General features: G+C 43.9%; 1 protein-coding gene across 4 annotated transcripts in view; it reads right to left on the minus strand.

Moving 5' to 3' along the window:
* LOC100073791 (transient receptor potential cation channel subfamily V member 6-like) overlaps positions 1-15,474 on the minus strand; it is a 41,857-nt gene that overhangs the window by 13,814 nt on the left and 12,569 nt on the right. For 3 of the 4 annotated variants that reach the window (XR_003762950.2, XM_029075927.2, XM_029075909.2), the window contains exons 7-11: positions 15,150-15,322; positions 9,768-9,914; positions 6,118-6,324; positions 3,363-3,449; positions 2,225-2,301 (exon numbers count right to left, since the gene is read on the minus strand). Coding sequence is in view for 3 of the 4 variants with exons in the window: in XM_029075927.2 (XP_028931760.1) it covers positions 2,225-2,301; positions 3,363-3,449; positions 6,118-6,324; positions 9,768-9,914; positions 15,150-15,322 (691 nt within the window). In the remaining variant the exon portion in view is untranslated. The remainder of the gene's footprint in view (positions 1-2,224; positions 2,302-3,362; positions 3,450-6,117; positions 6,325-9,767; positions 9,915-15,149; positions 15,323-15,474) is intronic. The other variant, XM_029075941.2, reaches the window with a different exon arrangement.

The raw sequence follows: 15,474 nt of genomic DNA on the forward strand, positions 1-15,474 counted from the left end.
AATGCTAGGTCAGCGTCTCTGGACAGCTTGGGGGCAGAGGGGTTATGAACACACATAAATCACCTCAATGTCCCGCTTCAGGAAACCTTTGCCCTGGGAGCGCAGCTAGAAAAGTGCTTCTGCGAACCACAGAGCTCCCTGTCACGAAGAATCACTAGCAAGGGCTTGATCTGGGAGGCTCAGCTTTCACGACAACAACTCCACCTTGAAATCCTGTCACTAACAGGAGGCTGATCCCAGAGGAAACCTGAGCTGAAGCCAGACCATCGTGCCATCGGGAGGCAGCGATGATGAAGATGATGGTGGTATTTGTTAAGCGCTTACTAGGTGCCAAGCACTGTTCTAAGCTCTGGGGTAATAATAATGTTGGTATTTGTTAAGCGCTTACTATGTGCCGAGCACTGTTCTAAGCGCTGGGGTAGACACAGGGGAATCAGGTTGTCCCACGTGGGGCTCACAGTCTTAATCCCCATTTTACAGATGAGGTAACTGAGGCACCGAGAAGTTAAGTGACTTGCCCAAAGTCACACAGCTGACAAGTGGTAGAGCCGGGGTTCGAACCCATGACCTCTGACTCCAAAGCCCGTGCTCTTTCCAGTGAGCCATAATCTTGGGTAGATTCGAGGTCATCAGGTTGTCCCATGTGGGGCTCATAGTCTTAATCCCCATTTTACAGATGAAGTAACTGAGGCACAGAGAGGTGAAGTGACTTGCCCAAAGTCAGACAACTGACAAGTGGCGGAGCTGGGATTAGAACCCATGACCTCTGATTCCAAAGCCCATGCTTTGGATACTAAGCCACGCAGCTTCTCTGCGTGTTTCTCTGGGCAAAAGGGAGACAAGGAGGCAAAAGAGAAAACAATGGCAGCCATAATAAACACTAAGCAATACAACACAACCAAGAACAACCTTTTTGTATGACTAATGTGGAATCCCCAGTCAAAGCCACTTTGGTCTTTTCAGCCACACGTGCAGTCATTGGTGAATTTCATTATCATCGGTTCTCCTTCAGATACGAAGGACACCCACACAACAGTACATATATTAGGAGTTAGGAACTGTTTACTGCAAGACACTGGGCTACGCTGAGATGGTATTCTGACAAGCCAATCCATTGGACGAAACCTACTTGCTGCATACAGAACTTATGGTTTATTCATTGACAAATTCCTTCCACTGAACTTCAAATCCAGCTAAAAAGCAACAATTTCCCAGAATGGAAGGAGCGATGATCTCCACAGAGGATATCACGCCTGAGCAGAGATATAGAAAAATGAAATTCCACAAAACAGTGAAGTTAACTACAATACAGTAAAAAGAAAAGGTAGCTTCAATTAATCAGTTCAACCCCCAGTTTTGAGCGGAATTCCCCGTATAGGTTACATATTTCATTTAACTTGAGACATGAAATGGAAAAGTTTTGAATGCCATGTTTACAAGCCTCTGCATATAGGCAGAGCATACAAATGGAATTCAGGACCATCTTGTAAAAATGTCACGTAAACGGAAATGAAATAGGCTTCTGTCCCCCATTAAGTGTGGCAGGGAAATGATTCTTAGGCCACATAAAGAGGGAAAAACCATTAGTGCTTCATTTCATATTATAGCCACATTCCTATGCTTTTTTTTGTGCCTCTCTTTCACCCTTTCCCACTACATCCCTCCACTACTAATAGCCCATCTCCACCTCCCAATCATTCCTCTAGATGACTCATATGTCCAGGAAATCTATAAACTGATGAATACACAGAGCTTTCAAAACATGAGAGAAGATATAAAAATATAGAAATAATACTTTGTACCTTAATAAAATTTAGGTAATAGAATAAATGACATAAAAGCAAAGTGGCCAGCTAGGATAAGGTAAAAATCAAACTCCTCATTCCTAATTATTACTCTTCTTTATTTAGAACCTCATGGAAAGAATCAATAGAAACTAACCCACACTTCACTGTCTTGCAAGTTAGCAAATGCAATCCCAAAATGGAGTAATTGCAGCTAGATCATCAATTTCCACACAGAAAATAACACAATGTTGATTAAATGGCATGTTCTTCAATATTCAAAGATACTATATAAACAGCAGTAAGTATTCCACAGTAATAGAAAATTTTGATGACTTCCTTTGATAATTTCTCCCTCCCTATAACAGATATTAAAACATCTATTTGGGGTTTCAAGACAATCAACATCCCGCATAGTAGATTTTCTAAAAATTGCTTACATGAGTAAGGAGAAAGGTCCTCCTATTGCTGCATTGCCAATGTAATTTCTAGGTCCTATTCTGCACAGATACGGAAGCTGAGGAAAAACAATTGTCAGTTGCTTGTCAAGTGAGACTATAACAAAGTTTATCCCTAAAAGAACTTTCAAAAAATATATTGGATATGATGAGGGGAAACAAAAAAGTCAATAAAGATAACCAAAGGCCTCAAATACAAAAATGCATGTGTGTATCTATTGGCTACATCTAAAATAACTGGCAGCAGAAAATAGATTGGGGAATTTTTAGTACAGTATAGTAGTCAAGTGCTTAGAGCAGTGCCCTGCATCAAGTAAATGCTCAATAAATGATTAATTTTTTTTCAGTAGTGACCTTTAATTGGGAAGGTCAGATCACACATGCATACCCTTTTATTAAAAAAATTCCCAGTTCTACTGAAGAGGCTTATCTAATCAATCAATCAGTGATATTCACTGAGTGCTCACTGTGTGCAGAACACTATATTAAGTGTTTGATCTAAGTCGTGTTCTAAGTCAAGCCTTCCCCCAACAGATGACTAAAATAATACAAATGACAGAGAAATGAACTCTTCTGAGAAAGAATCCTATCGCCACCTAATTATACTCCCTATATGCTCAATGAACCCAGAGCTGTGCTAGCCACCATCTAAAATTTGCCACATGATAGACTCCTCCCTCCCCCCAAGGAGTTTACCTTTTAATCTAACAAGCACCCAGAGGACAAGGCGTATGACTAGACTGTGAGCCTGTTGTGGGCAGGGATTATCTCTGTTGCTGAATTGTACTTTCCAAGGTCTTAGTACAGTGTTCTGCACAGAGTAAGCGCTCAATAAATACGAATGAACAAAAGTCCAAATAGGGACACTCATAAAATAACATTCTTGTAGCCATATTATGACAGCTCTCATCTCAATGTTGAAGAAACTGTACTGAAATAATATCATGGGTCACATCTTCTCATCAGAAGCAAGTTGATCCTTTAAGGAGGCTGCACTACTTTTTGGGATACTTGAGCACTATTTTGTACAACAGGTAAAACCTTTGGTTAATATGTGTTAAAGTGGATTTGTTTGTAAAAGGAATATCGTTAGGTATAAAATATCAATCCACAAACTTACCTCATTAATGAGTATACCAATTGCTCCAAGAATTGTTATTAGCTCTCCCACAAGTCTTAAGAAATCATCCTTTGTGACGTATGATTCCTTAAAGCATAAAACCAATATCATATTTTTAGTCTATCACTTTAAGGGGAAAATGTTCAATTACAAATACCTTCTAAAAGATGATTTTCATTCTTAAAATCAAAGGCACCTACCAGTTTCACTATTTAGATTGAGAGGAAAGAGACTTGGTTTGTGTTCCTAACTTATTCTAAGATGATTCCAGAAGAGCCCGCTGAACGTGGTACACGGCCGAAGGTGTCATCGGAAAAGGAGTGTGTGCTCGCTAGAGCAGGGTGATTTTGGACACCAGCATAGTATCGGTGCCATAAATATACCACTTCTTGAAATTCTCCCAGCCTAGGCTCCTTATGTGATTCTTACTGATTATAGTTGCACACTGTAAGGTTCTTGTGGGCAGGGAACACATCCAAAATCAGTTGAGCAAGTAAAAGTACTTACTCAACACTTACTATGTGCATAGCACTGCCCTAAGCCTGATCCCTGCCCACAAGGAGGTTATAGTCTAGAGGAGGAGGCAGGCATTAAAATAATTCTTACAGATAATAATGATGGTGTTTGTTAAGCCCTTACTATGTGTCAAGCACTGTTCTAAGCACTAGGGTAGATACAAGGTGAGCAGGTCGTCCCACGTGGGGCTCACAGTCTTAATCCTCATTTTACAGAGGAGGTAACTGAGGCCCAGAGAAGTCAAGTGGCTTGTTCAAGGTCATCCAGCAGACAAGTGGAGGAGATGGGATTAGAACCTCTGATCTCTGACTTTCATACTCCCCTGCCCGGGCTATTTCCACTAAGCCACACTGTTTCTCTAAATGCAGAGTGTAAGGATATGTACATAAATGCTAAGGGGCTGAGGGAGGGGTGAGTATCAAGTGCTTAAAAGGTACAGACCGGAATGCATAGCCAACACAGCGGAGAGGGTGGGGAGGGAAAATAAGGGCTAGTTCGGTAAAGGCCTCTTGGAGGATTTTAGTAGTTTTAGGAGGGCTTAGAGGATGAGGGGAGTGGTGATCTGGCTGACTGACTAAATGAATATGAAGTCGGGATGGAGTTCCAGGCCAGAGGCAGGACACGGGCAAGGGTCGGTGGTGAGGCAGACGAGATCAAAGTGCGGTGAGTAGATTGGTGCTAGGGTAGTGAAGTGTGTGGGCTCGAATACAGTAGGAGATCAACAAGGTTCCTTTTTCTCTTTCAAGCGTCAGTCATTTACCAAGTCCTCCCAATTCTTTTATCACAACATTTCGATAATCTGCCCCTTCCTCTCCCTCAAAACCGCCAGCTCGCTGGTCCAACCAGTTGACATAGTCCATCTTGACTATTGCATCAACCTTCTCGCTGATCTCCCTGCCTCCAGTCTCACCCATTTTTTGTAAATTATTTTGGGCTTCACCTCCATTAAAGTTCTTTGGGGGCAGAGAATGCTTCTTTTATGTTCTCTCTGGCACTTTATGCAATGCTCAATAAGAGCTAAGTTCAATTAATGTGATGTGTGATTGATTGATAGCCAATTAATGGCATTTATTGAGTGCATACTGTATACAGGGCACTAAATTAAGCACTTAATAATAATAATGATGATGGTATTTGTTAAGCACTTACTATGTGCCAGGCCCTGTTCTAAGCACTGGGGTAGATGCAAGCAAATTGAGATGGACACGGTTGCAGTCCAATGTCAGGCTAACAGCCTCATCCCCCAGTATACAGATGCAGTATTTGAGGCCCAGTGAAGAAAACTGGCCAAGGTCACACAACAGACAAGTGCAGAGCTGGGATTAGAACCCACAGCCTTCTGACTCACAGACCTGTGCTCTATCCACTATGCTGCTTTGCTTGGGAGATTACAAGGAGTTTACAATCTAGTCTGTAAGCTTCTTGTGGGAAGGGACTGTCTCTCCCAGGCCCTTGCTACCCAGCACAATAAATACTCAATAAATACCATTGCTCAATTAATCAACTAAGTAATGTGATGGGCTGAGGAGGCAGGAAAAGTGCAGCACTAGAATTTCCTTAATACTGTGGTGGTATTTGATAATAATGTTGGTATTTGTTAAGCGGTTACTATGTGCAGAGCACTGTTCTTAGCACTGGGGTAGATACAGGGTAATCAGGCTGTCCCACGTGAGGCTCACAGTTAATCCCCATTTTACAGACAAAGTAACTGAGGCACAGAGAAGTTAAGTGACTTGCCCACAGTCCCACACCTGACAAGTGGTGGAGTCGGAATTCGAACCCATGACCTCTGACTCCCAAGCCCGGGCTCTTTCCACTGAGCCACGCTGCTGTTTAGTAGAATAGGGCTTCATGAAACACAAAACCAAACCTTATCCCACCCTTTTCTCCAGCCTGTAGGAACAGTTAGGGAAGGAACACGGTTTGTAGGAGTGACTTGGAACTGATTTTCAAAACCTATTTCCTTCTTTGTAAATAAATAGCTTACTAAATTGTCTATCTGTATTAAATTCTCTATATGTATTGACTCCCATCTAATACCTGTGCTTTGGCCATATTGTCAAACGTTAAGCAATAAACTGCTATTTAGAAATACAGTAATAAAGCTACACCAACTGTTAAATCACAGCAGTGTGCTCTGAAGGGTACTAATATGACTTTTATAATTCGTACATTAAGGAGACGTAGTACTAGAATGAGGTCTCTCCTCTGAAAGCTTTATTCTAGGCCCATTCCTTACCTTCAGGGATTTGTGTGTCATTGCAGTGATGTTATTTCCCTCTCCTGGGGGAATCATTTGTAAGGGTCGGTATAAACAGCTCAAGGTAAATATCACAATATAAAGGATATAACTGCAGAGCCAAACCAGAAAGTGTCTGTACCCAAAACATTTCCATTTCTCATTTAACAGTTCCTTGATTGGTGTGGCATCAATAAGCTTCCGAACCTGTAAACATTTAGTGAAGGATCATTAATCGAAAGCATCCAATTCCCAACAGCAGAGAAGCAGTGTGGCTCAGTGGAAAGAGCCCGGGCTGGGGAGTCAGAGGTCATGGGTTCGAATCCCAGCTCTGCCACTTGTCACCTGTGTGACTGTGGGCAAGTCACTTAACTTCTCTGTGCCACAGTTACCTCATCTGCCAAATGGGGATTAACTGTGAGCCTCACGTGGGACAACCTGATTACCCTGTATCTACCCCAGTGCTTAGAACAGTGCTCTGCACATAGTAAGCGCTTAACAAATACCAACATTATTATTATTATTATGTACATATCTGTAATATATATGTTATTTATTCATATTACTCTCTCTCTCCCCCGCTTTACCGTAAGGTCACTGCGGACAGGTAATGTGTCTACCAACTCTGTTTTATGGTGCTCTTCCAAGCACTTAGAACAGTGGTCTGCACAGTAAACACTCAAAAAAATAGAATTGATTATGCTTTCTACCAACCTTTAGAATTTAGGCATATGTGATTATGCGTGTTCCCTCTCAGGGTCACACCTAGAGAGTTCTAAGTACTCTACTGTCTCAACCACAGGAGGGCGAGTCAAGCAGAGGCCTAATCCATTCCAATCCTAACTTGGGCAGTGGTTAGTGAGTGGAAGGTAATCTGCTACAAGTCAAAACTCACCGGAGCTGGGCAGCAGCGGCACGGGAGAGAGTCGAGGGAGAAGACTCAAGTTTACTGTGTGGAAGGAGGCGATGGTAAACCACTTCCGGACTTTTACCGAGAAAACTCTATGGAGACACTACCAAAATGATTGCCGACGGAGGCGGGGTGTTCAGGGAGAGATGTGTTAGTCGTTTAGACTGTGAGCCCGTCATCGGACAGGAATTGTCTCTATCTGTTGCTGAACTGTACATTCCAAGCACTTAGTACAGTGTTCTGCACATAGTAAGTGCTCAATAAATACAATTGAATGAATGAATGTGTCCATGGCGTCGCTAGGGGCCGAAGACGACTCGGCGGCATAAGACAAGATTATGCGTGGGGGTGTTTTCAATTGGACATTCAATTATTTGTTCACATATTCTGACCTCACGTCGGGTATGGTCATGCGGTTGTGAAAATAAAATGAATAAAAATGTTTAGCGTCGACACCGAAGACATCACACCAATGGCAGACACCTAGCATAACCTGATGACAACACAGACCTGATGACACACACACACACACCTCAGCCTCCTCCTCTTCCTGTCAGACAGGGGTCAGAATATCATTCGATCAAAGGAATTTTGCAGAGTACTTATGTGTACTGATCACTGTACTAAGTGCTTGGGAGTAGAGTGCCGGTTTGGGAGTAGAGTTGGTAGGCATGCTCCCTGCCCTCAGGCCGGGAAGAGACTCCTATCAATCAGTCAATCAATCAACTGGCGTTATGGAGTGCTTACTGTGTGCAAAGCAGGAGAGCTCTCCACTTCCTCCCTCCCTCTCCAAGAACCTCTCTCAGAGCTCTTGGTGGGAGCCAAGGCTTATGGTTCTGAAAGTATGAGGTCAGAGGGACGGGCTGGCCCGGTCTCCCTCCTCACCTCTCTCCAACCTAATAGTAATAAAAATAATTGTGGTATTTGGTAAGAGCATTCTACGTGTCAGGCACTGTACTAAGCACTGACAAGGGGTGGATACAAAGAAATGGGGTTGGGCATAGTCCCCGTCCCCCATCGGGTTCACAGTCTCAATCCTCATTTTACAGATGAGGTAACTGAGCCACAGAGAAGTGAAGCGACTTCCCAGAGGCCACACAGCAGATGAGTGGCAGAGCAGGCTTAGAAACCACGTCCTTCGGACTCCCAGATCCTTCTAAGCCATGCTGCCTGGCATGTCCTCCCTGGAAGCACCCCCTGGTTCCCATTCTAAGCAGTCTCATGGAGGCAGCAAGAGTCGTGGGAGGGAGAAAAAAAAAGGATTAGAGGAAGGAGGAAGAAGGTGAAGGGGAGGTGGGAGGAGAGAGGCGATGACCTGAGTACCCTGACAGATGGCAAGATAACACCTTAGAAGCTGGACTGAATCAACTGGACTGGATCAATCACTCCATCAGTGGCATTTATTGAGTATTTACTGTATGCACAGTTCTGTCCTAAGCTCTAAGCCTAATAATAATAATAATAATGGTGGTATTTGTTAAGCACTTACTGTGTGCCAAGTATCTTGTATCTTATAAGATATAAGGTATAAGATATAAGATATAAGGTAGATATAAGGTAATCAGGTTGTCCCACGTGGGGCTCACAGGCTTCATTCCCATTTTACAGATAAGGTAACTGAGGCACAGAGAAGTCAAGTGACTTGCCCAAAGTCACACCGCTGACAAGTGGCAGAGGTGGGATAGTGCTTGGTACATTGTAAGCGCTTAACAAATACCTCATTAATAAGCGCACCTCTAAACTCTGAGATCACTGAGGGCAGGGAATGTTTCTGTTATATTGCTATATGGTACTCTCCCCAGCGCTTAGCCAAGTGCTATGCTCAGCTCAATAAATACGAATGACCAACTATGATACACTAGAGTTGGTGTCACGATTCCTGCCCACAAGGAGCTTAAAATCTAATTATTGAGGTATGTGTGGCATTTGTTAAGCAATTACTATGTGCCAAGCACTGTATTAAGTGTTGGGGTAGATATAAGATAGTCATGTCCAACATGGGGCTCACAGTCTCAGCAGGAGGGAGAATGGACATTGAATCCTCATTCTGCAGATGAGGGAACTGAGGCACAGAGAAGTGAAGTGATTTGCCCAAAGTCACCCAGCATGCAAGTGATGAATCCAGGCCCTCGAACTCTCCAGAGGTGTGGATCAGTGGAAAGAGCCCAGGCTTGGGAGTCAGAGGTCATGGGTTCTAATCCCACTCCGCCACTCGTCAGCTGTGTGACTGTGGGCAAGCCACTTCACTTCTCTGGGCCTCAGTTCCCTCATCTGTAAAATGGGGATTGAGACTGTGAGTCCCATGTGGGACAGGGACTGAGTCCAACCAATCTGCTTGTATCCTCCCCAGTGCTTAGTACAGTGACTGGCACACAGTAAGTGCTCAACAAATACCATAATAATTATTACTATTATTACCTAGCACAGTCCTGCAGTCCCCATACCAATCCTTCCAATAACGTCAGCCAGCAACACCCACTCCCACGATAAAAATAATAATAATGTTGGTATTTAAGTGCTTACTATGCGCAGAGCACTGTTCTAAGCACTGGGGGAGATACAGGGTAAACAGGTTGTCCCACATGAGGCTCACAGATAATCCCCATTTTACAGATGAGGTAACTGAAGCACAGAAGCACCCCAGCATGCATCCAAGGCCACCTCCTCCGAGTCATGTGGAAAGAATAAGCCCCGTTCTTAACAGCAGACTTAAAAGATTCACCGTGTTGATGACAATTACCTGCTGATTTTTACTGGAAGTGATAATATCTAGTACAGAACTCTGGTCTTCCCAGCTGTCGATGCACGTTAGATCATAGGTACAGTATGATATAGTTCCCATTGTCCAGTATATATTTTTTTGTCTTTGAACAAGATAACTGAACATCTAGATAGAACAGGGCATCCAAGTTACTTTAAAAACATAGGTTATGTCATAATGTTAATAAATCGAGCATTTCTCCACACCCAGATTTCTTTGGAAATAAAAAACACTGTCACTCATCTGCTGTGTGATCTTGGGCAAATCACTTAACTTCCCCGTGCCTCAGATACTTCATCTGTAAAATGGGGATTAAAACTCTGAGCCCCATGAGCGATATGGATTGAGGACAATCTGATTAGCCTGTAGATCCCAGTGCTTAGTACACTGACTGGCACATATTAAGCACTTAAATATTTAAACAACAACAACAAAAAAAACCTCCCCAAGTGGTAAGAACACTCTGAGGCTGGTAAACCCCTTTAAAAAACTGACTAGCTGTAAACAGTTTTTTCCCTGAAAAATAAAAACATAGGCAGCCAGCGAAGGATCATGCCAAATTTTTCAAATAATGAAACCTAAGCTAATCTTGAACAAGAAAAATCAAAAATCAAAATAAAACTGAAAATAAAATTGCCTCATCTCTCTTTCAGAAATTTAGTAGTGCTCTAGTTATGAGGCCTCTGATAGTTCCATAAAGCATTAAGCCACAACAAGTTTTCTTAACCATTTGTTCTATTTTTATTAAAATAATTTCTTATAATGAAGCTTTATTTAATTAGACCCAGCTTAATTTTTCTTGTATCCTGTGCTGTAGATTTAAGTTAATTTTTATAGCTGCTCAGTGGCCTTATGACTGAATCAATTTTCCTGCATTGATGCAAGAGAAATCTCCTACCACAGTAATTCCAGGAATAAGCTTAGAATATTTTATGCTTAAATGGATGAATTCTGGAACTGTCATGTACTGCATGATCCAAGCCGAATACTTGTAAACGTGGTGTGTGTGCTTGTGTGTTTCTGTGTGGTAGTTGAACACAAAGAGAAAAAACAAAGAATGGTTGGATAATCAATAACAATAATAATAATAATGTGGGTATTTGTTAAGCATGTACTATGTGCTGAGCACTGCTCTAAGCACTGGGATAGGTACAGGGTAATCAGGTTGTCCCACGTGAGGCTCACAGTTAATCCCCATTTTACAGATGAGGGACTGAGGCACAGAGAAGTTAAGTGACTTGCCCACAGTCACACAGCTGACAAGTGGCAGACCTGGATTTGAACCCATGATCTCTGACTCCGAAGCGCAGGCTCTTTCCACATCAATCGATCCAATTCACTGAGCATTTACTATGTGCAGAACACTGTACTAAGTGCTTGGGAGAGTACAATATACATTGAGAGACATTTCCCTGCCCACATCGAGCTTACCATCCTAGAGGATAGCAAATGTTTAATGACCATTCTCCCTCCTACTTGGGCTGTAAGCCTCATGTGGGTTCCCATCCTTCCCTGCAGTATCCTCAGAGGAGATCTCCTCCCTCCTCGCAAGTGCCACCCCCTCCACCTGCGCCTCGGACCCCATTCCCTCTCACCTTCTTAAAACCATCGCCCCTGCCCTCCTCCCTTCCTTAACTTCTATTTTTAACCACTCAATCTCCAAGGGCTCCTTCCCCTCTGCCTTCAAACACGCCCACGTCTCCCCTATCCTAAAAAAACCCGCTCTTGACCCCACTTCCCCCTCCAGTTATCGTCCTATCTCCCTACTACCCTTCCTTTCCAAAATCTTAGAACGAGTCGTCTACAATCGATGCCTAGAATTCCTTAACTCCCATTCTCTCCTAGACCCCCTCCGATCTGGCTTCCGTCCCCTCCACTCTACCGAGACTGCTCTCTCCAAGGTCACCCATGACCTCCTTCTTGCCAAATCCAATGGCTCCTACTCCATTCTGATCCTCCTTGACCTCTCTGCTGCCTTTGACACTGTCGACCATCCCCTCCTCCTCCGTACCTTATCTCACCTTGGCTTCACGGACTCTGTCCTCTCCTGGTTCTCCTCTTACCTCTCTGGCCGATCATTCTCGGTCTCCTACGCTGGAGCCTCCTCCCCCTCCCATCCTTTAACTGTTGGAGTTCCTCAAGGGTCAGTCTTGGCCCTCTTCTGTTCTCCATTTACACTCACTCCCTCGGTGAACTCATTCGCTCTCACGGCTTTGACTACCATCTCTACGCAGATGACACGCAGATCTACATCTCCGCCCCTGTCCTCTCCCCCTCCCTTCAGGCTCGCATCTCCTCCTGCCTCCGGGACGTCTCCACCTGGATGTCTGCCCGCCACCTAAAACTCAACATGAGCAAGACTGAGCTCCTCATCTTCCCTCCCAAGCCCGGTCCGCTCCCAGACTTCTCCATCACCGTGGATGGCACGACCATCCTTCCCGTCCCGCAGGCCCGCAATCTCGGTGTCATCCTTGACTCGTCCCTCTCGTTCACCCCACACATCCTATCCGTTACCAAGACCTGCCGGTTTCACCTCTACAATATCGCCAAGATCCGACCTTTCCTCTCCACCCAAACGGCTACCTTACTATTACGGGCTCTCGTTATATCCCGGCTAGACTACTGTGTCAGCCTTCTCTCTGACCTCCCTTCCTCCTCTCTCGCCCCGCTCCGGTCTATTCTTCACTCCGCTGCCCGGCTCATCTTCCTGCAGAAACGATCTGGGCATGTCACTCCCCTTCTTAAACAACTCCAGTGGTTGCCTATCGACCTCCGCTCCAAACAAAAACTCCTCACTCTAGGCTTCAAGGCTCTCCATCACCTTGCCCCTTCCTACCTCTCCTCCCTTCTCTCTTTCTACCGCCCACCCCGCACGCTCCGCTCCTCTGCCGCCCACCTCCTCGCCGTCCCTCGGTCTCGCCTATCCCGCCGTCGACCCCTGGGTCACGTCCTCCCGCGGTCCTGGAACGCCCTCCCTCCTCACCTCCGCCAAACTGATTCTCTTTCCCTCTTCAAAACCTTACTTAAAAATCACCTCCTCCAAGAGGCCTTCCCAGACTGAGCTCCTCTTCCCCCTCTACTCCCTCTGCCATCCCCCCTTCACCTCTCCGCAGCTAAAGCCTCATTTTCCCCTTTTCCCTCTGCTCCTCCACCTCTCCCTTCCCATCCCCACAGCACTGTACCCGTCCGCTCAACTGTATATATTTTCGTTACCCTATTTATTTTGTTAATGAATTGTACATCGCCTTGATTCTATTTAGTTGCCATTGTTTTTACGAGATGTTCTTCCCCTTGACGCTGTTTAGTGCCATTGTTCTTGTCTATCCGTCTCCCCCGATTAGACTGTAAGCCCGTCAAACGGCAGGGACTGTCTCTATCTGTTGCCGACTTGTTCATCCCAAGCGCTTAGTACAGTGCTCTGCACATAGTAAGCGCTCAATAAATACTATTGAATGAATGAATGAATGACAGGGATTTTTCTGACCTGATTAACTGGTATCCATCCCAGTGCTTAGAATGGTGTTTAACACAGTGTTTAAAATAATAACAATAATAATAGTAATGATAATATACTACTGATTTTATAGTAGAGTTAGATATGATAGTATTAAGGGGATGCTCTATAGATCCCCTACCAATACGACTGGAGATGGAGGTGGGGCATTCTGGGAGAGATGGGTCCACGGCGTGGCTGTGGGTCAGGGACAACTCGACGGCCCAAGACAAGATAGTCAGCAGTTACGGCAAAGACAGCAGCAGAGAGAGGGGGATTAATTTCTCGGTGGTAAGAAAGATTTGGAATTATAATGTTAAGTAGAGATGAAAGTGAAAATGTTTACTCTATATATTTGCAATCAGAATTTTTCTCTCTGCCGAGGCTGTTATAATTTGCTTCCAAGAGGCAGTCTTACTAGAGTCCAATTCTATTGGGAATGGCACATGTGCCATTCCTCTTCTTGGAACTTTGTAGAACTCACAAATCAGAAGTAAAATTTTCCATATCTGCTAGAATCAGAAGTATTTGGGGGAATCAAGGTTTCCCTCAACAATCCAGGTTAATGTTCTATGAGAAAATTATATAAGCAAAGGCCAAGATCATGCAAAGGCCAAGATCTAATGACATTCCTGAGATTTTTCTAATGATTCAAATAATGTGTTATTTATTAAACTCTTCTTATATACTGAACTAAGCACTGAGACAAATAGAAGAAAACAGGTCTGGAACAGCCTCTGACCTTCATGGGGTTCACAGTGTATGGGGTAGGAAGAGGTAGGAATTAAATTCCCATTCTACAGGAAACTGAGGTCCCGAGAAATGACTTGCCCTAGGTCACATAGGAGTTAAAATTCAGAGCTGTGATTAGAACCCAGATCCCCCATTCCCAAGCCTGTGCATTTCCCATTAGGCTACGTTGTTTCATACTTCAAAATGCAACTATCCTAAACTATTAACTCCAGAAGTTCGGTTTCCAAAGAAACAAATGTTCAGGCGCCCCCACCCCACCCGCCCCCATTAGTGGCACTTACGAACAGCAATTTACAGTAGTTACTGTTCCTCCAAAATGAGAGTATAGAATTATTACAAACTACAGTGGACTGTAGTAGGTACCTTCTAGACTATAAACTCATAGGCAGGGAACGTATCTATCAACACTTGCATCGTCCTCTTCCAAGCACTTAGTTCCACTGCTCTGCACACAGTAAGTGCTCAAAAATTCCACTGATAATATGATGAGTTAATAAATACTAATGCTACTATAGAATGTTGCTCAGGCGTAGTCATAAAAAGTGATTTTTCTCCTCTCATTTACTCTCTGAAAAATAGAAAGGATTGGGATTTGTCAATATGGACTAGCTTCAAGACAAACAAAAAGAAATGATTTGTCCCTCCGGGAATGTGGCAGACATTGGAAATGCATTACCGTACGAAGTTGTCAGCCTGGAAATTTCATTTAGTTCAAGGAGGGTTCATTGATATGAGGTTCAAAATGGGTTATTACAGGGGTAATTTGGGGATGCCGGAAGAAATGAATAAGTGCTCTATGCTAGGTAGTCAGAGGAAAACCTGGGAGTGTTAAATCATCAGTAACTGTGGAGATGGGTGGGTGTCGAGGAGGGAAACTGTCAAACTTTTTCTGGGCATTCTCTGTTGCCCATCACATCACAGAATATTGAGCTGAAGTGGTGCTTGCTCTGACCCAGGAAGACATTTCTTATCCTCTTACACTCTCTTTGAATGAGTACCGTTAGCCATCTCCCAAAATGTCCCAGAATGGCATCAGTGACAATCGAAAAGGCAGCTCCGAAAAATAGCTATTACTACTGCTACTACTGGGTAATGGAACCGATAACAGCACTAACGTCCAGATTTCCTTCATGAGCTGCAAGCTTCAGTGGAGTGAAACCATCACTATTTTGGAGGCTTTCGACAAACCAGCAGTGTTTTTCGGGAACAAGGTTCACGATCAGGTTGTACATATGATGAGCAAGTTCTTTGTTGGGTTGCAACACCAGCACATGGAGCACGGTATTTCCTGCCAGAAAATAAATGCTGAATTTCGGGGGCTGAAAAACAAAAATTCTGCAAAACTGGTTTATAAACCACCCTTTTCTATCGGCGTAAAAGATATTTGAGAAATTATCTTCAGTTTCCTTACAGGACCCTGAAAAATAATTGGGTGGCTTT

This window comes from Ornithorhynchus anatinus, chromosome 1 (genome assembly GCF_004115215.2).
Source record: "Ornithorhynchus anatinus isolate Pmale09 chromosome 1, mOrnAna1.pri.v4, whole genome shotgun sequence".
In the NCBI taxonomy this organism is placed as follows: Eukaryota; Metazoa; Chordata; class Mammalia; order Monotremata; family Ornithorhynchidae; genus Ornithorhynchus; species Ornithorhynchus anatinus.